This window comes from Manacus candei, unplaced genomic scaffold, assembly GCF_025592945.1.
Source record: "Manacus candei isolate 608988 ecotype Guabito, Panama unplaced genomic scaffold, ASM2559294v1 h1tg000060l, whole genome shotgun sequence".
In the NCBI taxonomy this organism is placed as follows: domain Eukaryota; kingdom Metazoa; phylum Chordata; class Aves; order Passeriformes; family Pipridae; genus Manacus; species Manacus candei.
In genome coordinates this window covers 2,081,616-2,107,380 of record NW_026138108.1, presented here as the reverse complement: position 1 = coordinate 2,107,380, position 25,765 = coordinate 2,081,616, and the positions used below count along the sequence as shown (strand labels likewise).

The window sequence follows — 25,765 nt, the reverse complement described above, 5'->3', positions numbered from 1 at the left end:
GGGATACTGTCTGCTGAAATGCATCTCTGTACATTTTAGCCATACACATTATGTTGGTCTTATTTCTTCACAATGACTTGCAGGAATCCTCACGTGGGTAATGTGACTATCCAAAGAGTTTAAGAAAATTAAAAATGCCTTGAATGGTACAAAACTGGACCAACCAATGAAAATGGATAATTTTTTTCCTTAGAGTCACTGAATAGTTGCATTCAAGTAATCTCAAATCTTTAAGAACCACTGAGATCTCACAATCTACAGGAACTCATGTTATTATTTGAAGTCCTGAAAAAAAGATATTACTTCCACGGTAAATTTAGATAATGAATTCAGGATCAATTTTTTTCAGGTGAAATGTGGTTGTATTACTCAAAAAGCATTTGACAAAGCAGAGTTTTTTTCTGCTAATTTTTTTCTACACTACTAGATTTGGTGCACTCTAAAGTAGGCCAAATTCCTTTTGATTGTATCTGGAAACAATAGACTCATTCCTGAAGGAGTTTCTTAAGTAAAAAAAAAAACAAAACAAAAGATGATTTTCTTGCTTTGAACTTTGAGAATCAACAACTTTTATGTTACATACAAAATGGATATGGGGTATGGCAAGTGGAGGAAGAGGAATAACACTCCCACATAAAGCCCCTATACCCAAAACAACTGAGGTATTTTGAGGTAACAAGGTTCCTCCCTTTTCCTTTACCTTCCTTTGTCACCCAACTTGATTAAAAATAGCTGTAAGCAACAAAAAAAACCACCAAACAAAACAACAAACCCAACCAAAAAACAAAAATGAAAAAAACCCCAACCAAACCACAAAACAAACAATGAAGGGGGAAAAAACTTCACCTTCCTTTTTACATGTCTATTAATAAATGGCACTGTAAGTTAACGACAAAAATAAAAGTGAGGGTGTGTCTAGTTGGCTTTAAAAAACAAAGGAAGTTTCTGATAAAAAACAATCAAACAATTAACATGTAACGGAGCAATTGATTGCTTTACTACTGCTACATTCCTAAGAAATTTTTATGTTTTCTTAGCCTTTCAACCATCTGAAAAAGCACATTAATTACAAATACACCTACATGTTCCTTGAACAACCTTTCCTGCATTTTGTTCTTGTTAAGAAAATAGTGCCGGGCCCAGTCACCTGACGTCAAGGACTTGAAGGCTTTTTCTAAGTGCTCATCTTTCTTAAAACGTTCAATCACCTCTTTTAATTCTTCTTGCCTTCCTTTAATAGGTCGAAATCTGAAATAAAGAATAAAGCTATTCCAGTCCATTGTCAATCATTCTCAATTCTTCCTTTACAGTTACTCACAGTACAGAGTTCTTTTGCTAGCCATATCAATATTTAACTCCTAGCATAAAGAGACTGACCATCAGGTACTCAAATCACAGGTCCTCATTTCCTGAGGAAGGGGCAGAAGTACGGCAAAGCCAAGGGTACTACCTGGAACCTTTAAAATCCTCTATTCTGCCAACAAGCATGATTTATTTACAAAACAAATCTCTGATAAGGTTAACCAATGCACAATAATATTTCCCTGTTTTCAGCACCTGTTATTTGGAACAAAGCAGCTAAAGAACTATTATAATAAAAGTGTTACTTTTTTAATAATAGTATAACTTTAGTTAACAAATTTGTTATCATTCAAAGTAGTTGTGCAAAAAAATTCTGCAAATAAACTGGATGCTGTTAAGTTTCCCAGTTAACATTGGTATTAGGGGATCTGCGCACACTACTGGCTTTTGTAGCTGGGTTGTGTATGTGGGTATATGTGATTTTAAATTTAAGCCCTCTACAACATCACATGCCACATGATTTTTTTTAAATAGGGAGCAAACAAATAGGCAGTGCAACCAAAAAGACCAAATAAGAAATCTCGAAACAGAAAAAACGCACAGCTATCTTGAGTGATTTCAAATCAACTTCTGCCAAACCCAAAACATTATTATATTGACAAATTCACTACATAGGTTTATGTGGAATGCAAACTTAGCATGTGCATTCATACAAAACACACCTCTAAATGGCTACAGAAGAAGTATCTATAAATAGTAAGACACGGTAGAGCTACTACATCCGTGGAAGATTAAGGTTCCACAAGTTAGTGCAGTTGTAAGAATTTTTTCCCCCAAACACTGGCTACAGGAAACAAGTAGCTGAAAAATCATGGGCAGGTAAAATATGAAAATGAACCCCTGTACATTAGCAGAGAATTCCACCTTCTTCCCAAAGATTGAGATTTAAGAGAAACTGCCCTTCATATATTCAACAGTAAAAAAACCAGGTAACAGAAAAAAACTGCATGACTGCCAGAAGCAGAAGCTCCATTTTGAGCTGCAAAACCACCAAGAGAAAGCAGCACTTAATTAGAGATTATGTTGAATCTCTATAAATTGACTGAGCACATACCCATATATGCTCTGCTTTGGGACAGAGGTTGGGTGTGTGTACTTTTAAGTGTATGACACATCCCAGGGGACTCTTCACAAAGATAAAAATTTTCTAGGGTCATGAGAAATGGTTTTCTGCAGATCTTTTTACAATTTGTATGTTTTGCCTACACAACATATGACAGAAGAGCTAAACAAACTAACAGCTTTTGAGTAAATCTGTAAGACTAAGTCCTGTTACTTGCTGCTTGACTTGCATTACCATGCTGATTTTATTTCCTCTTACTTACCAAATGAAGTCGGTATTTGACGACAAAAGTAAACAAGGGGAAATAAATTACTGAAGTTGGTGGAAGGAAACCTCATCAACTTCCTCACTGATGCTGTTTTTTAAATTACCACATAAATTGGCTTATTCTTATCTTAGAATGTTGCCAGTAACTTCTTTTCAAATGACCAAGTAAGAGTTGCTGCTTCTATGCAACTTGTGTGAAGGAAACAAAATACCTTAAGTGTTAATTCTCAATTTTATTTCACCTTTATGATGCTAAGAATCTAATAAGAAAGAACTAACAATGATGAGGATTCAATTTCCTTCATTAGAAGGAAAGTGCTGTATTTATGCTCCTGATACAATAAAGACAGACCTCCTAACAGCAGTATCACTTTCAGCAGGTTATCAGCGTTCCATGCGACCGCTTTTATAAATCTTCTCTGCATTCTCCCTTCAAAAAAACTTCCTTGTAATATAATGACTAAGCAACCTTTGAGACACTTTTGAACACAGCAAAATTTATCAGCATAAACTTGTGAGTTTTCAGAGAACACAGCACAGTAAGGAGTTCTGAGCAGACAGGTAAATTTTCTTCTGGCTGGGATATAACAACAAAACAGGAGTCAGTTAAGAAACAGATGCCTGCTTAGAACTGTGGCATGCATCATGTCAAGAAGTTTCCAAAAAAGCTCTTCATTAAGGAATATACTTATCCCATCCTCCCAAAAAGCTAACTGCCTAACAAGCTGCTGAGACTGTATCATGGAAGAAAACTCTCTACAGATGACATGATCATCATTATTTCTGTTCTGCAGCACACTAAAGTCTCCCTCAACTTGCCAGTCACACACAGAAGTATCTCTATTCTCCCAAAACCAGAAAGATTTCTCCCAGATTTGATAATCATAACTCACAGAGCTTCCTCATACATCAAGAGAATGTGAAGTCATATAGCCTGAACTGAACCTGACTAGTTTCAGAATGTGACCTGCTGTCATTTTTAGTTTTAATCAGAAACATTTTTCCATCAAGGAAACTTATACCAGGAGAAGCAGAAGTAGAATATGCACAAATATGAAGAGTTAACATTTTGCTTACACCTTTATCTGCAAACATTACATGAAGGAAAAAACCTGCAGGATTTACAGCTAAAATTGGTCTTCAGCTATGTCTGTCCTTTCTGGGCTACATGAATGACTGCCCTCTCCCTTACACTATATATTACATGTTGAAATGCACCATTTTTTTTAGCTATGTGACCTGCAGGAGTAAAGACAGGTGGAAAAGCCACCACATTCAAAATTGCATTAGCACCTCAGGCAGTGTATGTGCTGATAGACATAATCACACTTGTTTATCATCAAGAAGCTTGGTACAGGCTAGCTAAAGAAAACAGTATCCCAAGTCAACTACCAGCGGGAAGAAAGCTATCCCAACTGAACCTCCATTGGGAAAAAAAAAATAAAGAGAAAAAAACAAAACAGGGCAGATGCCAAGCTTGACAGTGGCTCTCAAGACCTACAAAAAAAGAATCAACACCCTACATTTTCTAGCAATTAGAAGCACATTGTACAGCCCCAAAGTGATGTTTATATTTCAGGTTTCTAACAACCTCCCATTCTCAGAGGCTGAGTCAACATCTACATGACCAGCCACCTTAGGTAGCTCGGAACCTGGCCTCAACCCTTGAAAAGTCACCCACATACCTCCATGGATGACATTCAGTAGGTGTTTCTTTGGGTTCCTGTCTCAGGCATTCTACACTGCCAGTGGCACTCCTTTAAATGATTAGCAGAAACTCAAGTAACACCATTTCGAAGAAGTAGAATAGTTAGTGTATGCTGAAGTCTTGAAAAGGCCAAAAAGGTGGCTGGAAACAAGAAGGGGGTGAAGAGACTGTACAAACCCCCAAACACTGTAAGGTCAGATGAATGCTGCACTGTATGTCAGGCATTTCAAACAGGAACTGAGTTTTTTAAACAACATGACTCTCTGCACCCAAGGGTTCAAAAATCAGTACCAAGGGACCTCCTGCAGCACCTCTATCAAAATGTTGCACTTACAAGGTGACAAAACAGAGATAATGAGAAAAGATAAGCAGGAATCCAAATAAGCAAAAAGTATCCACAAATACACGGGAAGATGCTGGAAAACAACGTGATGTACAACATTTCACTTCAAGGGTTCCCAAGTCAGGTGAAACAGAATGACACTGTGCACCCTGAGCTTGAGTTAGTGAGTTGTTCAGAGCTCAACAGCATATGTAAACTGCACTGAGAGCATATAAAGTTTACAAGCAAATTCAGAATACTGCAGTCCAGACTCCTCATGAAAGCTTCAGTCTTTCACAGGTGTATCTCCATATATACTTTAAAAGGTACCTTCTGATTTGAGACACTGAAGAAGACAAGAAAGCCTAGAAGCCCAGTGTTCTTTAAGAATTTGAGGGTCTGCTGGTAGATACCTCACTTGTCCCAGGAGTATAATATTTTATCTATATTATATATAGACTATGTAACTATATTATCACAGTTTCTTTATTAGTCCTTTGCAACCAAAAAGCCAATTGGTTTTGAGAAGCAATCTTACATCCTACCATTTTGGTGTTACAGGGCTTCCACATTTACACAGGACAATAACCCCCCCAAAACCTATAAACCTGATGGAAGAGTCTACACAGCTGTTTTTGAGCTCCACCACGAAGAGAGCCTGAAAAGGCCCCACAGCAAAATGTATAGAAAACGAGCCAAAGAAACTGGTTTTTAAGTGTCAGTAAAACAGGAGAACTAGTTCAAAGAAGAGAGAGATAGAGCACAAGGAAACCAACTGAACAAACCAGCCAATCCAGTCTCTAAACCGCTTTAAATGGTTAAAATCAGAATTGTTTATGCAGACTTCTGGTTTGCTCCTGTGAACAGTACCTTTATTAAGTTCTGTAAGGGAAGCTGAACAAGACACTTTAGTGTTTGAATCTGCTCATATGCACAGATTCTTTGAGCCACCCTACAAACAACTTCAGGGGTCATGTCTTATGGAACATGAAATCTTCTGCAAAATAGTCTGTTGTTAAAAGTAAGCTAAGAATGAAAAACCCAGCTATGACACTATCTTTAAAGAAATAATAATAGCCCTTCTTCCTCACAAGCTGCAGAACAGAAACTTTTCACACTTCCCTAGAAAATACTTGTTTTTCCCTAGTCAACAAGATCCAACAAAACTATGGCTACTGCAGTTTCAAAATCAGACAGAAGATGATCTTATCCCAGCTAAGGGCAAACTGATGTGGTCTCAATAAGGAAGACACAGGAAAATGGCTGGGGGAAGCAAAGCTCTTTCTCTCTCAAGTTTCTCTTACCTCGGGAGTACTTAAAGACTCTTGAAACTCCAAGGTATAAAGCCAAAGGTCAGTGAGATGCTTGCCTATAAAGGAAGTTAAAGGAGAGTTTCTGGTAAGTTCAGAAGCACAGCACCTTGCTCAGTCTCAGTCACTGAGAGCAGTGAGTTTGAACAAAAAGGATAAACTGATCCTGAAGGAGATCCAGAGTGAAACTCCCCAAAGCATAGGAGCGCACGATAAAGAGTTATACTTCCAAACCTGTTTCTTAATTTCTGACTAGGGAACATCGAGACGAGTGAATTTATCAAAACATATCATCCAATTAGCCTCTTAACAACAGGGACCTTGTCTGGATGATATTTCTATTTACGTGGCTGTGGAAAGACAGCAAGTTACTATTCACGCAGTAGCAGAGATTGAGCACAAAAGCTAAACTGCAAGCCTGTTAAGCATTCAAGACAGCACAACAAGACTTGAAAATCATCTATTTAAAATAAGTGTAAACAACTAAATTTAATTAACATACATTTTGGCTTCTTTCCTGCTCAACTCTGTAGTATGAGTATTTTTTTCCTCCCTCAAAGCTGGTTGTATCAGTTATGATCAACTTTTTCTGCCTTTAATCACCAGTACTTCCATATGGGACCTCATGTTCTTTAGAGGCTAAATTTCAAACAAGCATTCTTAATGAAGAAAGTAATCTATGTTATCTAAATTTCTTGAACACTAAACACACACCAGGTCAGATCAAAACTCCAATACAGCCTAGGGCAGAAGTAAAGAAAATTCTTTATATAATATCATTCTCCTTAATAAGAAATACTTTTTAAAAATAAATATGGGGGATGCAAACCCCTCGCCCCCAACACTCTCCCCCATTCCTATTCTGACACTCCACATGGTAAATTCAATTTAGCAGTTACCATGTCTACTGGATGCAAGCCACTCCATCTTTTGGAGATGTAACAATTTTTATTGAAGCCATAAGTACAACTAAAAAAAATGTAAAAGTAAGGTGGTGGGTGTTGGTTTGAAGGGCAGGGTGTCATTTGGTTGTTTAGGGTGTTTGGCAAATGTTGGTTTCAACAAAACAGCCGATTCCAACGTAATCACTGTGTGATTACACACAGTGAAGGAAGACGACCAGAAGCAAGGTAAAGGACTTTATTGAATTAAGTTACCAGTAAAAATAATCTAAAAAACCCAGAGAAAGTAGATTTTACACAAAAGTCAAACAAAAAATTTTGCAAAGTACACAGACACTGTGGTCTGAAAAATGTAAAAGCTTCAGTGTGAAACAGGTTGTCACCACATAAGAGCTCTGTACCTCTAACCCAGCATCTCCATAACACCACAACACCAAAGTTGAACTATACAGCCACAATATCTTATTTAGCAGAATTCACGTAACTTTTTCAACCTCCAAACCCCATTCAAGATGAAATTAATAAGATTAATTATTATATTGAAATGAGCTGAAGAATGCAGAAGAGATTCAGCACAGACCCTTAAATGCAAGTGATATGGAACTGCTTTGTCTTTTTTGTCTTTGTTGCTCAATGATGACTCTAACGGATGAAGTGTGGTGTACCCTGTCAAGTTCAGGAATGACTGTTTATACCAAAGTCAGAGACTACTCCTGATACAGTGTTGAGAGACAGCTGCTTCCTGTACATCATCCCTGAGCACTTTATGTTTGCAGTGGGAAACATGGAAATTCTCAAAGCTTGGTCCTTTCCTCCCGTGTTATCAGACAACACCACCCACCCCACACACCAGTTTGTAACGTCACAAAAAGCAGCAATATGGAGGTAAAAAACACCCTTAGATTCTCCTAGAACAGACCACAATGTATTTGACTTCCTAAACCACTTGCAAACTTAGAAATACATTGGAACTGCTCTCAGTATTCCCTAGCATGATGCTGGTGCTTTAAGGAACCAGGAAACAACACTGACTTAACAGCAGCAGTATGATCAGAAGTCTGGCTTAAGGTTTAAATACTAACACTTCATATGTGAGACAGTAAGGAGCAGATTAGCCATTAAATCATGCAATTTCAAGATTCAGTGCTGAGCCTAGGGAAAAGTATCTGAAAATAAGAGATGGTAAGATAGGCAAGAATTCACTTTTTACAAGTGTCAGTTTTAATCTCTAGTGTTTGACAATCTTCAACCTAGGATGTATAGCTTGCAAAATGAGTTTTGTTTTCAACACAAAACCAACCAAATAAGTCCTGATATAACAGGATTTGTACAAGAAGTGACAAAACCTCTTAGAACAGCTATAGTTGACAAGAACATACTACCTAAGATATGGGATTTCTTCTATTAACTGCTAGCCCGCTATTCTGTGGAGATAAGAGCTACAAACTGGATGAAAGAATGACAACTCAGCATGTAAAGAGGATTGGAAGCTCTGAAAAAAACCTGCTTCCTCTTAGAAATCTAAGACAATGAAAAAAATTACTTTTGGGTACAGCCACTGAAGACATTTCCAGAGCTACAGGTTATGCTGTCCATCAAATCCCTGGTGACAAGAAGACATTTCAGAGGAACATTGGACAAACACTTTGGGGGATTCAATTGCAATCTTTTGAGAGCTAGTCTTCAGCTGTTTCAGATATTCCTGACTTGACAGCTTCCAGAGCTAACAGCCCAATTCCCAAGATGGAGAGTATTCAGGAATTGCAGGACTTCATTTTTCTGCCCCCCCCCAAAAAAAACTCACCAAACCCCCAAAAATCCCCACAAAACAAGTAAAATAACAATCAAGTTCTTGTCACCATCGCACCAGATCACTAATTCATTATAAAGAAGATGAAGTATAAAGACATTTCAACAGCAATCTAGATACTTTACTATAAGGTTTTTTTCCTCTAATCAATATACTCTGGACAAATCAAGTTCACAAACTCTTCAACCAGAAGAATGAATGAAGCAGAAAAAGTGCTTATAGAGAAAACACTCATACAGAGAAAAATGCAGACTTGGCTCACAGAGGTAAGGTGAAGTACAACTTCATTAAGTGGTCATCAACTTATCCTGGGCTGCTACTTGCAAAAATACAAACCTCTTCTGTGATTCCAACAGCAGAGCAGAATGGTGGCACAGGCGCTTTCACAAATCAGAACAAGGGAACATGAAATACTTGCTTGCCACCATAAATGGCTGTTTTATGTTAAGCACGCCTCAATACAAAAACTATGTAACTAATATGACTCCATCCCACTGAAGCCCAAGATGCCCAAACATAAGCTGTAAATCTTTATTTCTACTACATCGTAGTATTTGGGTACTGGCATCTGGCATTTTGTAAACAGTCTAGCTTTTCACACTTGCTTTCCCCCCACCTTCCCTCAAAAGCCATAAAAACAACAATAAATCTTAGGAGCTCTAGAAAGACTACAGTTTACTTGATGGAAGGAGGGTAAACTAAGCATCACAGCTACAGTAACAAGCAGATGTCATCACCGCACCAAAAAGATAAACAAGAACTAGGCTGATGCCTCTATTTTAATTCATTACAACAACAGAAACTCTCTCAATAGGACAAGAAAGAGGCAAGCAGATGTACTTCTAGTAGTTGTAAACCTCACCTAAGTATTTCCCATACTGCTCCAAGACTATTAACTACTCTCCTTGAAGACTGCCTGTAACTGTTCTCCAAGTCTGAGAAAGGAAGAAACACAGGATGATGATCTTTGTGTGGCCTTTTGGTTCAAAATAGTAATTAAAGAAGTATTTTAGGTGTTGACACTATATCAACATAAACCACCATTTATGACAGTAGGTTCTCCAACTATTAAACAATGAATACATCATTCCCTTTGTAAAAAGCCTAAGAATTAACTACCTGTGTGTAATCTGTAGACTATCATTCGTGCAAGAAAACAAAGAAGTCCTTTGAGCATATATATTTAGCTTGATTAACTGATCAGAATACAAAGACACTTCAAACTAAACTGTAAAAATATCTACCTGGACACTGGGCACAATGTGATACTGTAACCAATAGCATGGAGGGAATAGGAAGAATTCAAACATTCCTCTTAAAGGTGGATGTTGCACTCTCTAGTAAAAAAAGAAAAATCTCTTTGGAGTAAGTCTTTGCATTTATTAGGACCAGACAGCTGAAATTTCATGTGCAACTCATGCTGTCAGGTTATAACAGCAAGCACTTATGTAACGTGACAACACCAATTAACCTAAAAGTCATTTTTGAAGCAATCAGTTTGTTGCATACACACACACACACAAAATCTGCTTAAGTGGCACTGTGGTTATGTGACTGTGCTGTGCAGGTGAACTGTCCTTCTTGAAAAATTGTCACAGCAATAGTTTGAAGAGCTGAGTAGTCTGTTTCCCAAGATGTGCTGCCTCAAAACCCTAGCTCTTATTACTGCACACTAATAAGCACCTGATTCCAGTCCTTACAAACTTTAATTTATATATAGCTTTTCCATTAAGCTATCAATGCAGATCTTGTATGCAAACAAGAGCTTAGTAGAGCTCTACAGAATATACTTATCATCAGTAGTACATCTGTAAAAGAGGGAGAAGCGCAAACAACTAAACCCTGAGACCACCACATGAATTTACACCAGATGTGTAACAGTACAAAAGTGTGTGAAATTCTGGTAAGCAAGTTTCCAGTTGGCACATAAATTTATCTTATGCACATAGACATGTCTGAGTAGCAATTCCTTAGCATGGGTCTGCAAGAACTTCGAATCAAGTGGCACCAACACTGAACTGCTCCAGAACTACATCTTTCTTGTGATGTTGTAAAGAGTAAGGAAGGGGTGAGGGGAAGGCATCCAGGCATATGATATAAACAGAGAAGTCACCAAACACTGGCTTCTCTCTTTGAAGCATTTCAAATGACTAGTGGTTTAAATTATGATTAATTAACTGTTTCAGCCAGGAAATGGTGCCAAGTAGCAACCTGCCCTACAGCACAGATACATGAGGCTAATGGAAAGACCTACGATGGAGCACTGTGAGAGTGTGCATTTGTAGTGCTGAGTTCCAGTCTCGCATGCAACACCATTTTAAAGGCAGAAGCTACTCACAAATTGGCATTTTTTCGCTTTCTTAAACATGCAAGAAATTCCAACTAAGAAGACAAACTCTTTTCTAGAAATATAAAGACAAGTTACCTAGTATTCATTTTGTGTGTCTGAAAACCTAAATAGGGATCAAGAACCAAACTAGTCGCTAGGTCATCATTTTCACAGAGTTCCTTGGCAGACATTCCAGAGGAAGGCACATAACGACTTTGACCCTCAAATCCTGAAGCACCGCTACCTGCGAACAAGAGAGCATAAATTAGGTATCATCTAAGGGACATTATAAAGCCCAGCAACATTTGGGGACAGACAACCACAGGTTGGAGGCAAAAAATATAAAACAATTAAGGAAGATGATAAAATACCTATTGAAGCAGAGGCACAGTTAATTTTTCCCTCTTGCTTTTGTTGATTTAGGTAGTGGCCAATGAAGAAAGTATTTTAGAATGTTATTTTATGGGTTTGTTTAATTAATTTTGGTTTCCTTCTGTCTTTCCTTCCCCAACTACAAGCATCTTTCCAGACTACACAGTTCAGTCATGCCTACCTCTAAAATTTCTGACCTATAAACATGATGAAGACATGAAATTTCAAACCTGACTTTCCCAAGATCTGAATAAAGGACTTAGGAATTTGTGTTAAGTCCTTCAACCCAAATCAACAGCAAAAATGAAACCCCATATTCCTTAGAACCATTTCACAGTGATACCGATGTATGTGACTTCATTAAAAAATGGCGTTTCCTTCTATAAGCGCATTCACCAAAAGTTGGACTAGTACTTCAAATTATGTTATCCACTTCAAATCATACTTGTTTTTACTTAGGGCCAACCATGTATCTTATAATTATATGAGTTCAAAATTAATTTGCACCCAGTTATTCTTACTTAACTTTTAAACTGATCTGAAGGGAGTTAACACATCCAAAAAATACAAACATAATTAATACTTGTGATGTTAGCTCCATGCTGACTGCAGACCTCCCTGATGAATTAAGATAAGACAGAAGTATGACTTGCAAACTGATTAATTTATCACATACAGCACTAAGCAGCATAAACATGTACATACATCTGCTTGATCTTCTCTCGACCCCGTTTTTGCCTGTCTTTGGATTCTCCTTTCCCGCATGCTGCAACTTGGTCTGCGCGTGGTCATTAGACGACTTGCTTCCACTTCTCCTGCCATTCACCACCATGTTCTTGGATTCTCCCAGCCACTTCATACCCACAGACAATCTGACTCAGTTGCATTTAGTCACTTTTCAAAAGGCTTGGAGAAGTGGATGAATAAATTCAGTTCCAATTCCTACTGGAAGTAAAACAAACATGATTAGAACTTACTGGGAAACTGTTTCCGATACACAGATTTTAACAAAAATAATAATATCCCGTAATAATAATAATAAAACAAAAAAGTGGGGAGAGGGAGGAAAAAAGATGGTGATCTGCATTTGCATTAGGAAAAAAAAAGAAGCAGTTCATTAGCACTAGTACACGGAACTGTGAACATGTGAAGTACTGTCCTACAACTTACAATGACAACTGGCAGGAGAGACTGAATTCTAAAGCTGATAAATTGCTAATGACAACTCCTTTCTAAGAGCTGGACTAGACACACACATGTACCTGTACAAGCACACATACACACAGATAAACACACACAGAGCTATGTGACTCCAAACCCAGAGTACTTTCAGATACATACCCAATCAAGATTATATCCCCTAATAAATAAACCCCATGACCTATTAAGAGCTCTACAGCAAAGAATGAGATTTAAAAGCATCCTTCAAGAACTAAAGATGAACACAGTTTAGAAAAACAAAGGGAAAAAACCCAATTAGAAAGCAGACATTTTTTGAATGGGGTGGGGGAAAGATGTAAAATCTTTATTTAAAAATCAGAGATCAAAAAACCCTCAGTGATGAACTCGAGGACCCAGGTTACTATTTGTACTGTTCCGTACAACAAAAAATACAGTCACAACACACCTGGTTCAAGGTGACAGTACTAAGTGGGGTCACAAGTAGAGCTGAAATTTTACAGTACATAAATGTCTAGCAAAGCACACACTATCTTTTGTGAGCAGTCTCAATGTCTTTTGCATAAGTAACCATAAGAAAGCTAATAATGTTTTTGTACACAGTTGTGCCTCACTCTGTACAACTTGCAGGAAAAAATCTGACACTGATTTACACAGTTATTTTTGCATTTATGCATTAGTAATTCACTTGATTTTAATTCACCCTCCTCGCTGCTTCCTCACAAAGAAATAAATTGAGCCTTTTCACTTTACTGTAATTATGAAAAGAACGTCAGTGCTCTGCTCACAGCAGGTAACAGGCATATTGTAAAAGGCATTTCAATCTGGTGGAAGAATGTCGCAACAAACTAACAGATGTTTGAAATACTGTCTTTTGTAGAAATTCTGCTTTTAATCAGGTAAGAGTAGTGAATTATTAGATTTCTGTTAGACACCTATGTGATCCAGCCACTGAAAACTACAGAAACGTTTACAGCCAGACGACTGGTAAATAAGTTACTTACAAAAATTCAGAAGATTGAGGCAATTAGAGAAAACAGTAGAGACAAGTGTATCACATATTAACAGATGCATTGGCTCAAACATCTTACTAGAACATATGACCCAGAAATCTACACGTCTTAGACCCTTTTACAAATTGTCACAGAAAGACAGCAAAGCCTATCAACAAAGTGTAATGGAATCATACTGAGGAAAAGCCAGATCAACTACTGCCTCAATATAAGGAAAAACAACTTTCTTGCTGCTAGTGATAGAAAGGATTTGCTTTAACCTCAAGATTAAAAAAAAAAAAATAAGAAAGGAGAGGGAGAGAGAGGGAGGGGGGAGACAGACAGAGAGGTTTAAATGTCTTTGTTACAGGACCAGCAAGTTTAACACAGCTTTTTAAGACAGTTATAACCGAACAGCTGGACTACCAGAATGCAAAAGTCACTCTGCATACTGACACAATTCTTTAGGAAGTTATCAGACAAAGCCTAATAGAAGCCAGAAACTTAAAATTTTCTAGGGAAAACTCTGTTCATTGTATTCAGCTATATGCAGAAGCAGACACTTTTACATAGTACCTCCAAAAAAATCCTTGGATAGGTTGGGTTTTTTTTCTTCACAGAGTTTGCCTGATAACACATATCTAAAAAAAACCACCAACAAAAATGCGAAAACAACCCAACAACCAATCAAAACTTTCCTGTTAAGCATCCCACGTTCTCTCAGAAGACCAACCCTGTGAAGATCTGCCACTGACTGACCATCATGTAAACACTTAATGACAAACTCACTCTTAAACTTCCCTTTTCCTGTTTCCCAATCTATTCATTTTACAGGTCTATAGAGTCTAACTAAGCCCCACTCCCCATTTTTGTAACAGTGGTAATGAAGAGCATTAAAACAGAAACTACATTAAAGACTTGCACTAAATTCAGTCTTGGTCTCTTTGTAAACCAGGACTGAACTCCACCCTGTGGTGTGCTACAGCTCAAGGGCAGTACAGGTGAATGACGTCTACCATGAAGTCTAATTGTAGAACACTGTATTGTATCCAACAATCTGAGGGAAAATGTTCCCTAGGGTATTGTTCCTGATAACTAACAGATACAGTAGCTACACTTTTGGCTGAAGGAAAGGTATTTCTGCACTGAGAATGAAACCCATCTTTCGGAAGTCCAGCTGGGGAGGGTGAGTACTATCTGTGCTAACACACCTCTGCTTAACAAATAACAGTAAAGACAAGAAAGGTACAAAAGATAGGAAGCAATGTGGCCATAGAAGAATACTCAAACTATACTAAACGTTAGGAGAAACACTTCCTTATGCTCCAAAATAGATTGATATATACAGCAACATAAGTCCTCCTCAAGAAAATTAAATCATTTAGTGAAGCCTAGCAAAATTCTGGTGAAAAATCATTATTTGTTTGAGCCCGGCAGCCTAATAAGCAAGAAAACCTTTGTCTCCATCTATTGCTGCCTTTTATTTTCTAATAGCAGCCAAATTACCAACTTGAAGACTTCAAGTGTGCTTCTTCCCCCTCTGTTCAGAGACAAGAGGCAACGGGCAGAAACTGATGCTCAGGAAATTCCACCTGAATATGAGGAAGAAGTTCTTTACTGTGTGGGTGACTGTGCACTGGAACAGATTGACCAGAGTGGGTGTGGAGTTCCCCTCACTGGAGACATTCAAGAACCATCTGGATGCAATCCTGTGCCATGTGCTCAAGGATGACCCTCCTTGAGCAGAGAGACTGGACCAGATGACCCACTGTGGTCCCTCCCAACCTGACCCATTCTGTGATTCCTTCTCTCAATACACACACACACTGCTTTCAAGAGATGATATCGAAAGCCAGAATCAAAAGACAGGATTCTTTTCCCTATGAATGTCACAGCTGCTAATACCAGCAGAAAACCTAAAAGGGAGCAAGAGATGCCCCACTCATCACCACCATGTGATCTTTAATACATCTTCAGATGTGATTTGTTCTCACTACTTTCTACATCAGACTCATGCTGAGAAGTCCTTTAGGAACTGAGGGAGAAAAGCAAGAGATGAACACTATCTTTCCTACTGAAGAAAAAACTCAAATATACTTACACCACCACATAATTCGAAATGCTTGCTACAGGGCTCTGCCATCAAAAATAAAACACCACATATGGACCACTTATGATTTCAGGTTTATCTACACTGTTAAGTTTACCAGCACAATTAGAGCTTCCAAGGGACCTTTTTTACTTCAAAGTAAATGTCCACACTGCTGTTTTAACCCTACTCTTTACATTTTTAACCACTATTCCTTATAATTTTGCTGCTTTTTATAATGCTATTATGGTAGTTTTACAGGCATGTTTCCTCAAATGACAATATATAGCTCAATTGCATTCAGCACCTCTCATTGAGGTATTTGGCATTTCATTTTAACACTACTCTAAACGATGAAAACTCAAGTTTCATTTACCTGTATTTAAATTTATTAAATCTATTAACATGCTTTCTGGGCATTATTTGCATTTCAGTAACATTTGGAAGCACCAATCAACAACTAAAGCACAAACACCATTAATGCTGCCATCACCCAAGATACTAACAAAGCCAGAGTTACCCACAAGTGTCTGCCAGACTGATTAAACAGTATCATTCAGATTTATATTCCATTTGGAAAGCCTTAGTCCTTTCATACCGGGAAGTGTAGTAAATCCCTATGAATTTGAGTAAAGAAATTCTATGGCTGTTAAAATGTATCTCAAAAGTTGTCTGAGCCTCCTGGATTTTGGGTTCTCATCTGTGAAATCTATCAATTCAGAAAATTCTTGTTTTGAGGGGGAAAAAAGTTGCACAAAACCAAATCATTAAAACTCTAAACCATAGCAACAATAACACTGGTTACTTTAAGAAATTCAAGTGTCAATTATTTTAGTCTTCCATAACATAGTTCTTTGCATATAAGTATTTATTACTTAAAGAACAGGGACAGTTTCTAAGATAAGCAGTGGATTTTGTTCCTCCTTCTCCAGGACACAAGCAAAGACACTATGGTCAGGAGGTTTTACTAACAGGCAGGGTCATCCTCCCCTTTCCCATGGTCTCCAGTATACAGGCAGGCAAAGGACCTCCTCCTAAAATATGGTTTCTCAACATTTTTTTAAGAACGCAAACACCTAAATTTTGGCTCACCTTTTTTGTTTATTAGTGGCCTAAAGCAAATATAAGACACACACAAAAACAAACTCAAAAGACCCACTGATGGCAGCCTCAGCCCTTCTGGACAAATCAGTGATATCAAGAGGAAAGATGTAGGTTTCATTATGAATAGCTCTACAAAAAGCAACAGAGCTTTGAATTTGGGAAGCAGAGCAAAACTATGCAACTAGTTTTCCTACAGGATCACCAGAGTAAAAAAGACTGGTCAAAATCAAAGCTGAATAAAAATTTGCACAGCTTTAGGGAGCTATTCAAAACAGCCTCAAATCTTATTTTGGTTACTGCCCTTGGGATGTAAGTTGGAATGCTCAGTAAATTGGACCCCCAGAAAAAAAACCTGTTTTTTAAGTGTTTCTTTTCAGCTAGTTAGTTCTGAGAACAGGCTCTGTGCAGAACTGTACGTGGATTAACAGTGACACTGGGAGGTTGCAAGATTTTGAACTGACCTGAGTCAGTTTTGACACACTGTCACAGAACTGCAGCCCCAGGATGCAGGTTTGTGAAAGCACACATGGATCCAGAACTGACCCAAACCCAGGCTTCAGTCTCACACCAGTAGCTCAGTCTGTACATTCCCCCCTTCTCCTGTGCCAGTTCTTTTGCAGCCACGTGATTTGTGTGGGTCAATTTGGATACTAATCCAAGCACAATGCAGGCACAGAAACAATCCAGTACGAGCGCAAGTGAGTGGCAGAGAAGGAATTACACACACAGAAGTGCTTTAGCAGCTCCTGCCCCTGCTCCTCTGCCCCTCCATGTCCTCCACGGGGTGCCCTCTCCGGGTGAAGCTGAGTAACTGGCTAAGCAAAGCTCCCTGAAGCCTGTGGGATCCCCCCAACTGACTGCAACAACTCCAGCAGACGTTCATAGAGACAATCCAAAACCTCACTGCTTCCAGGAGAGGGAGAACCTCCTTCCTCCTGCTTGTCAGTTCACACAGACATTTCCACCAACTCTGGAGTTCAGGTCTCCACAAGACAATTTACCTGTGTGTGTCTGTAGCAACATGACTTACACAGGTTCAGTTCAGGGCAGTCCCACCACGGCTGTATCAAGCAGTTCAGTGAAGACGCCAAGCCAGCATTAACAGCAAAAGCAGCCCTGCTGCTTCCTCAACTTTTGTGCCCACTTCCATGCCATCCTCCCTCTGTGCCCACAAAACAAATACAGAGTCAAGTGACTCCAATGGCTTGGTGACCGAATCAAGGGGGGAGTCAGACAAGCCTGAACGGTGCTGTCTTGAGCTATGGCACAAGAGGATGCTGTGGGGCAGGGGGAACACACAGGGGTGGGGAAGTGGTCAGGAGTACTGAAGCTGGGACTTCTCCCAAATGCTCTGCATTCTCAAATCACAGCTCTGGATTCACTGCTGAGCACAAAACTATCCCACCTTACACTTACTGTGTTAATTGAACTGTCTGTCGCTTTAAAGCACAGTGCTGTTTGAAGTGAAGAGCATACTGGGAATTGTAGTCCTGGAACAGGATAGTGCTAACAGAGCAGAACAAATATTCAAGAGCCTTGATGAGTCCTGCTACTGAGTATACAAGGATACATCATCCTACTCATTCATTTAATATGCAATACATTTAGCAACTGCTTTAAATAAATCTGATTTTCCAGTTTGTAAGCTCCGATGGGTGTAAAGCAGAGATGCCTGTGTCTATCTGGTCCTAATAACAAAATAGCCTGATTAAAAAAACCCAATAAAATCTCACTTTTCAATCAAATAAGCCTTGATTTCTTCACACATTGTTACTTGCAAGGAATAAAGCTCAGAAAACTCGAGAGAAAAGTTCAGTTTTAATAAAAACTGAAGCGGATGCATCCAGAGCTAGAGCGACTAAATTATGGAAACAAGTCATGGCTCCGTGTGAACTTATCCTACAATACATTTTAACCTCAGTGATTAAAACCTCACACTGTGTATTTATAGTTACACTATTAAACACTTCGATCAGATTGCCATCTCATAACACAGAATCACAGAATCAATTAGGTTGGAAATGAGCTCTGAGATCATCGAGTCCAACCTATGACCAAACACCACCCCGTCAACCAGACCATAGCACTAAGTGCCACATCCAGTCTTTCCTTAAACACCACCAGGGACAGTGATTTCACCACCTTCCTGAGCAGTACGTTCCAGCATCTAATAACCCCTTCTGTGAAGAAATGCTTCCTGATATCCAATCTAAACATCCCCCGGTGCAGATTAAGACTATGTCCTCTTGTCCTGAGACGTGTTGCCTGAATCCAACAGACTAGAAAACTCCACAAAGTTCTACGTTTCAGGTTCTCACGCTGCCTGTGACACACCTCAACCAAACACCCCGTACTCTCCCCCCCCTCCGTCCACCCCACGCTTTTAATGTTTCGGAGAGTAACGCCTTGGAGGAAACTTGGCGTTAAAGTTTGAGACACAGATGTTGGACAAAGACTCGCCTTACCCCCTTCCTTGAAAGCTTGTATTCCCCGATGAAAAATCACGCACACAAAATAATAATAATAATAATAATAATGATGATGATGATGATAATAATAATAATAATAATAATAATAGACAACCCAAGACCTCAGGGCTCTCCACCAAACTGAGGCAAGCTAGGGAGGGTCACTCCAACCAGACCCGAAACTGCTGGCACCGGCTGGAACTCCTGGCACGGCACCCGGGCTGACCGGGCGGAAGGGGCGCGGGCCCGGCCCCGGCCCGGGCGGCACCGCCCCCGCCCGCTGTGCTGCCCTCTGGCGTTCGCCTCCCGGCGCGGCCCGGCCCGGCGCGGCCCCCACCGCCCCCGGCCCCGGGGTGGCGGCCCCGCCCGCAGCCGTCCCTCCGGCCGCGGGCCCCCGCTCCGCCCGCGGCTGTCACTGCCCCGGCGGCCCCCCCGCCCTGCCCGCGGGGCCCCGCACGCCGCCGGGCCCCGGGCGCGGCCCCTCACCGCCCCCCCCGCGGAGGGGCGCAGCCCCCTCACGGCCCCGCCGCCGCTCCCGCCCCGCAGAGCACACACAGACCCCCTACCAGAGACCCGCACTCACCGCCCCGCGCTGAGTCTTTCACCGCCGGCGCTGCCCCCGCTGCCACGGGGGGAAAATGAATCATCAAAGGGAAGGCAGCGGGGGGGGAGGGAAAGGGAGGAAGCTGACGGGGGGAAAGCGAAGATCGGGCGAGGGAGAGGCGGAGCGGGGAGGAAAACCAAGGTGGGGGGAGAAAAAAAAAAAAGCGGCGATAGTGATAAAAAATAATTCCGAGTGGGGGGAGGAAAAAAATGGCGGATTAAAATCCAAGATGGCGGCGCCGAGGGGCTAGCGGCACCGGGGGGAGGCGGCGGGGAGAGCCGTCTGGAGATCCCTCCGCCGCGCCCCGCGAGAAAGAGTCCCTCGGGCTCCCCCGCAGAGACCCCGCGGGGTGGCGGCGAGGACCGGCCGCCGCTTCCTCCTCCTTCTTCTCCTTCCCTGCGGGGAGCCCTCGGTCCGCCGCGCTGCCAAGCCAGGCGGGCGTCGCGCCGGTCGCCGCGCCCCGAAGTTTCTTCTTGTTCCTCCCAGCGGATCCCGCGACCTCCTCGCCCCGTCCGGGGAGACGCCGAGTGCCCCTGCGCTCCCGGCGGCGGAGGGACACCGCGGACACCCGTCTCCTCCGCACTCCCGCCGCCGCGGAAGGATACACCTCTCGCAGGGAAACACCACCCGCCCCCAGCCGCGCCGCTCCCGCCGCCGCCTCCTCCCACCGCCGCCGCCTCACCGCGGGCGGCGCGGGGGCAGCCGAGGCAGCGCGTCCGGCCGCGGAGCGGGGACGGCGGCGGCCGCGGGTCCCATGTCCGCCCTGCGTGGCGGAGGGATCCCGCTGAGGGACGGAGGGAGGGAGAACGAGGCCCGGGTCGCCTCGCACGGTCGTGTGTGCGGGAAGAAGAGCCGGCCGCGGGATCCCTCCGCGGAGCTGCCCTTTAAACGCGGGGGACTCCCTGCCGCGGGGCGAGTGCCGGGATGGGGCTGCGATGTCTGTGGCTGTGTCGCCTCCCGGAGCCCCTTACCCATCTGTCCCGGGGGGCTGTGAGGGGACAGCGCGTCCTGCCTTGCCTGAGCGGGGAGCGGGCACCGCAACCTCAGCGACTCCGGCACCTGCTCGGCCGGAGCCGCTGCCTGACAGAGGCATTTAAAAATGGCCCCCGCGGGCCGGAGGGGCTGGGGCGGCACCTCCCTCCGTCCCCTCCCGGGGCAGCCCCGGGGGCAGCGGCACTGCCCGGTGCCCGCGCCCCTCCCGGCGTGGCGGTGCCGCGGGCTCCCCCCAGCGGCGGGGCGGGGCAGCGCCGCCGCCGGGCCCCGAACAAAGGCGGTGCGTGGCTGTCGCGCCCTGTCGCGATAGCGGGGCGGGGAGGGGCGGTCGCGATACCGCCCTAGTTCGGGAACAGGCTGAGCTAAACGCGTCGGTGGGGGAAAAGGCTTTTCAGTGCGGTAGCTGCTGAGCGCTTTGGCGTTCACGGGGATTGGAAAGCTCGGAATTCAGGGAAGCTGGACGTTCAGGAATTTTACGACGGGCCTAATGTTTCATGTTATCTCTTCTGTATTTTGGATGTGCTTATAACAGAACGGACCGTTCGCAAATACCAGCTTTATTTTTATACGTTTCCTAAAGCTTTCAGATTGTTTGCACTTGGTCTAAAGTAACCAGAAACGTCTGTGGAAGAGGAATGGATTTGCCATGTAACACCTCTCCTGTCAACAGCTACTCACCAGGAGTACCAAATCCTCAGTTTTGTTCATAGTAGGATGCTAAAGATTTTCAATAAAATATAATTTTGCATGTGACGTTGTTTAATTTTGCTTTAATATCACAAGTGAGATGATATTGGAAAGGTCATGTGTCTCAACAAGCTAAATTGCTAGGGAAATTGATTTTACTATAATTTCGTAACAAGAAATTTCCTCTGAAGCTGAGATTTTGCCTGCCCAGTTGTTAAACCAGATTAATACAGGCCTATGTAGATAAATTATAAACCTCTGAAAGATTTAATTCAAGCTGGAATGGACTGTCAGAAACATCACAAGGAGTGACACTGTGATAATATCAGTAACGACTTGTGTTTATGTTTTATAGTGCACCAGGTTGCTCTGTATATTTATGGGAATGCCTACACTCATCTTGGAAGGTTAGATACAGCTAAACTGGGAGATGCTGAGTTCAGTCCCTACAGCAAGGAGAATTTTTCATAGCTCCAACAGTGGTTGGTGAGTCTTAATGTGGTTGAAGCAGCACACATTAAAAAACCCCATTTATATCCCTTTGATAGACTCCAGCAGGTGATCTGGTAACAAAGCCCTGGCTACATCTGAAAGGATGATACTTTTTTTTTCAGAATTCGTTAGTTTAAGATTTATTTCCTCTGCTATGCTGGTAAAAGTTATAAAGTTAAATAAATAAAAAAATAAACACTGTTTCCAGTTTAATTACAGCTGAGTTTGTTATTTCTTCTATGTTATAACACTCTTCCATTATAGGCTTTTGATTCAATAAAACAATGTTTTTGAAAATAAGGAAGTTGGATGGTCAAACCATGGTCAAAGAGGATGCTTCAAGAATAAATTTACTATGTTAAACATGTGCCCATTATTTTTTTTCTGGAAACCAGCAGATACATGTCAAGTATCTCCATCTAAATATGATTTTGTGACTTCTGCTGGAGAGCTTTTTTCTGGTACTATTAGATGGAAAGATTTTGAGCGTGCTTAGGACAATGGGTAAGTTTATTTCAGTGTACATTGGCAAGAATCATTAGTCTTTGTTCCCAAAGTAGCCTTCCTAAATTATTAGTTATGAAAAATTTCTTTTTGCAGATTTTGTAGGTGTTCCCACTTTGGGAATAGTTTTTACGTTTTCAACATCCCATGTCCTACGACAGTACAATCCTAATATCGCAAACATTTTTGGTCATCCAGTTGTTACTGAAAAATTGTAGTCATTAAAATATTTGTGTGATGAGGGGTTTTGTACAAACCATGTCTTTTAAGAGGCAAAAGGTGAACTTTAGACTTGAGTTACATGTAGAATTTGCTGGTGCATTGCAATCGCTGGGGCTTTGTGTCGGCCCAGACTCCTGCTCATAGCTGCAGAGCCAGAATCCAGCCCAAAGCCTCCCTGTTCCAGGCCACCTCTGCAACAAAACCTTTCCATTGATACGAAGCCAAATCCAGCTTAAGCTGAAAAAGATACAGCTCTAGCTGAGCAAATGATGTTTTGTGCCTGTGTGTCCACTCTTACTTTATTCGCAAATCTGAGCTAAATACTGTGGGTAATTTGGAGATCTACAAACGTATCATTACAATTGAAAAGTCCATCACCTGCCTGACAGTTCTACTCAGCCATTTGGGGTTTTTTTGCTTACTTTTATTCTGTAGTGCTTTTACACAGACCCAGCATAAGCAGTTCTGAAACACACGTCTGGGAGTGTTTCTGTGCCAGTGTCAAAGCAGGGTGGTCATACACGTTCTGGCTCTTTAGCAGGCCTGCCAGGCTATAAGGCACCTTCAACAGAAGTTTTAAAGCACACTGTGACTTGTGCTGTGACTTACATAGAACTTATTTTGGAATTTTAGACTGGAAATGCTGTGACAAAGCCCTTACTTCCAGTTATGCCAGTTTTCCAAGCCCAGCAATATCACTGAGTGAACTACAAGGAAGGAGCCAAAGTAAATCATCAGGGGTAATGAGTTTGGTCTTGCATTCATGGTGATGTTTTGTCTTCTGTGCACAGCAAGGAGATGCTCTGTAGCCCTTATTTTCACTATTGGGAAGAAATGATGATATACAAAGTTCCACATTGTGAACGACACTTTCCTGTTGGCATGGTCACGTGAGAATTTGTTTCCTTTGTATGCTGGGTGAGAACATACCTTCCTGTGACACCTTTGAGAGGACTGTTCCCTTCCCTCTGTGCAGGAGCAGGACCTTCAGCACGATCCACCATGCCTCTATAAAGGTGCTTTGAGGGAGACTGTGACCATCAAGGTGTAATCACCTCTGGCTGGTGTCACAAGTTGGCTTCAGTTACAACCCCAAAGTTGAACATCCCAGATGAATATACACAGGAATAAAATTAAAGATGTTTCCCACCAAAATCTTAATAATTTATCAAAAATGTACATATACTTAGTAGCAGATGGTCAATAATAGATGATAGATGGCCTGCTCTGTGTAAATTAATGGCTGTAATTCACTTGAGGGGATCTGCTGATGTCATAAGCTGCCAGAGTGCAGCTTGAGTGATTTATTAACAGCTGCAGAAATCCTAGACTGAATTACATCCTTGTATTCACTTATGGTTTGCAGATTTTTATTTATAAACTGTGTAGGTTTGTATTTCTTGATTATTGTAGGGATCTCTTCTGTGAGTCTAAGACGGGGCACAGTGAGGAAATGCTAACTATAAAAGCTCAGCTGCCTGACTGCACTAAAGGCAGATTTTTCAGACATTCTCCACTGATGCTTATCAACAGCAACTCTTTCCATTATTTTTGAAACAGTCTAATCAATATCTGCAGAGGTTTGCATAAGTCCTGTTTTAGGTTTTGTTTCCCCCCCCACTGTCAAATATAAATCATGTCAGTATCTTCAGATGTGTCATTCAGTGTTGTATTCATTGCTTCTGTGCACACTGAGCTGTGTCCAGCACAAAAAGATAGGAAACGGTAGAGAGACAAACAGGAATAAGTGTTCTCTCTAATAATAACTGGCTTTTTCTGTTTAGGAAGAAGGCAACAGATACAGAAGGCTAGAAAAGGTGCCTGGAAACCAAAATTATTTGTGTACAAGGAAGAGACTATTCCTGTTCAGAGAGAAAACCCTTCCTTTGCGCCACAGAATTCCTGTATGGTGAAAATCAAAATTTTCTGAATATGGATCCCAGTTTTATCACACCCTTCTAACATGTGAGCATATGCAAGCAAATGAAATAATATTAATTTCTGTTTCTTTTTCCTCCTCCCCAAAAATTAAGAGCTGATTAGGATGATACTAAATCCTGTTTCTCAAACATGGGGTACATTTCCAAAATGAAATGCAAGTTGTAGAGGAAGAGAAAAAGGGAGATGAGAATAAATTATGAAGAGTTGCATGGCAGGAAGGAACAGTCAGAATTAATTTGCAAATAACTACGCACATTATATTTGCCAAAGATGCAGAATTTCCTGAGAGAACTCACAGCAAGTGTTTGGATGCTGGTTAGATCCCAGTGAAAACCCTTCCAGCCTTCTCTCTACTCTCCTCTCTTCTCTGAGATTAGTTTTATTTGTTGATAGTTAGATTTTACAAGTCCTTGGGAGAGTGCTGCAAGGAATGCTGCTTTGCTACCAAACAAACACTGCTTTACTCCTGCTTTCCTTCACCAGTGTCTGTCTGTCTGGCCTGTCTCTGCATAAGAGATATGAATGCAAGAAGGCAGTATTTGTACAGAAAACAAAGGTTAGAATTTGAAGAAAAACACGCTCCAGAAATTGTTTGCTGCCTTGAGGCAAAGCCCTTTCAATTAATTATGAGTTTACTAATTTCAGTAAGCCTGATATTGATCCTACAGTGTCATGGACAAAGTCCAATCACATCAGGATCCCACTATGTTAGATATTATACAAATGCAAAGAAAGGTATCAAAAAGGTGTTTAAAAAATGGCTATTTTTTTCTCTCTTCCTCCCCCCCTCTGCTTTCTAGAATGAAATGCTCGCCTCTGGATGCTTTTAAAATTGCTTATGGTTTTGCAGCAGCATATATTAGAAGGCTTGATTCTTCAGGCTTACCTTTAGCTGTAGGAAGTATACATGTAGCAGATGACCAGCTGGACCACAGTCTGCCCATGATTTGCAACTTCCAGGTCAGTTCTGAAACACAGTCCTTCATTTCCTCTTGAGTTGTATCTGAATCCATCTCTTTCCTTTTCAAACTCAAGTTAAGTTGGT

At 41.4% G+C, this 25,765-nt stretch overlaps 1 protein-coding gene across 6 annotated transcripts in view; it reads right to left on the bottom strand.

Annotated features, from left to right (window-relative positions):
• Positions 1–20,876, bottom strand: part of KMT5B (lysine methyltransferase 5B) — a 30,204-nt gene extending 9,328 nt beyond the window's left edge. Inside the window, exons 1-4 of one of the 6 annotated variants that reach the window (XM_051804166.1) lie at positions 20,853–20,876; positions 12,151–12,387; positions 11,170–11,317; positions 1,083–1,248 (exon numbers count right to left, since the gene is read on the bottom strand). In XM_051804166.1, coding sequence (XP_051660126.1) covers positions 1,083–1,248; positions 11,170–11,317; positions 12,151–12,304 — 468 coding nt within the window. In that variant the 5' untranslated portion in view covers positions 12,305–12,387; positions 20,853–20,876. Of the gene's footprint in view, positions 1–1,082; positions 1,249–11,169; positions 11,318–12,150; positions 12,388–19,274; positions 19,515–19,860; positions 20,398–20,852 lie in introns of those variants that run through there. The other 5 variants (XM_051804164.1, XM_051804167.1, XM_051804165.1 and 2 more) reach the window with 5 other exon arrangements.
• Between the last annotated feature and the right edge of the window lie 4,889 nt (positions 20,877–25,765).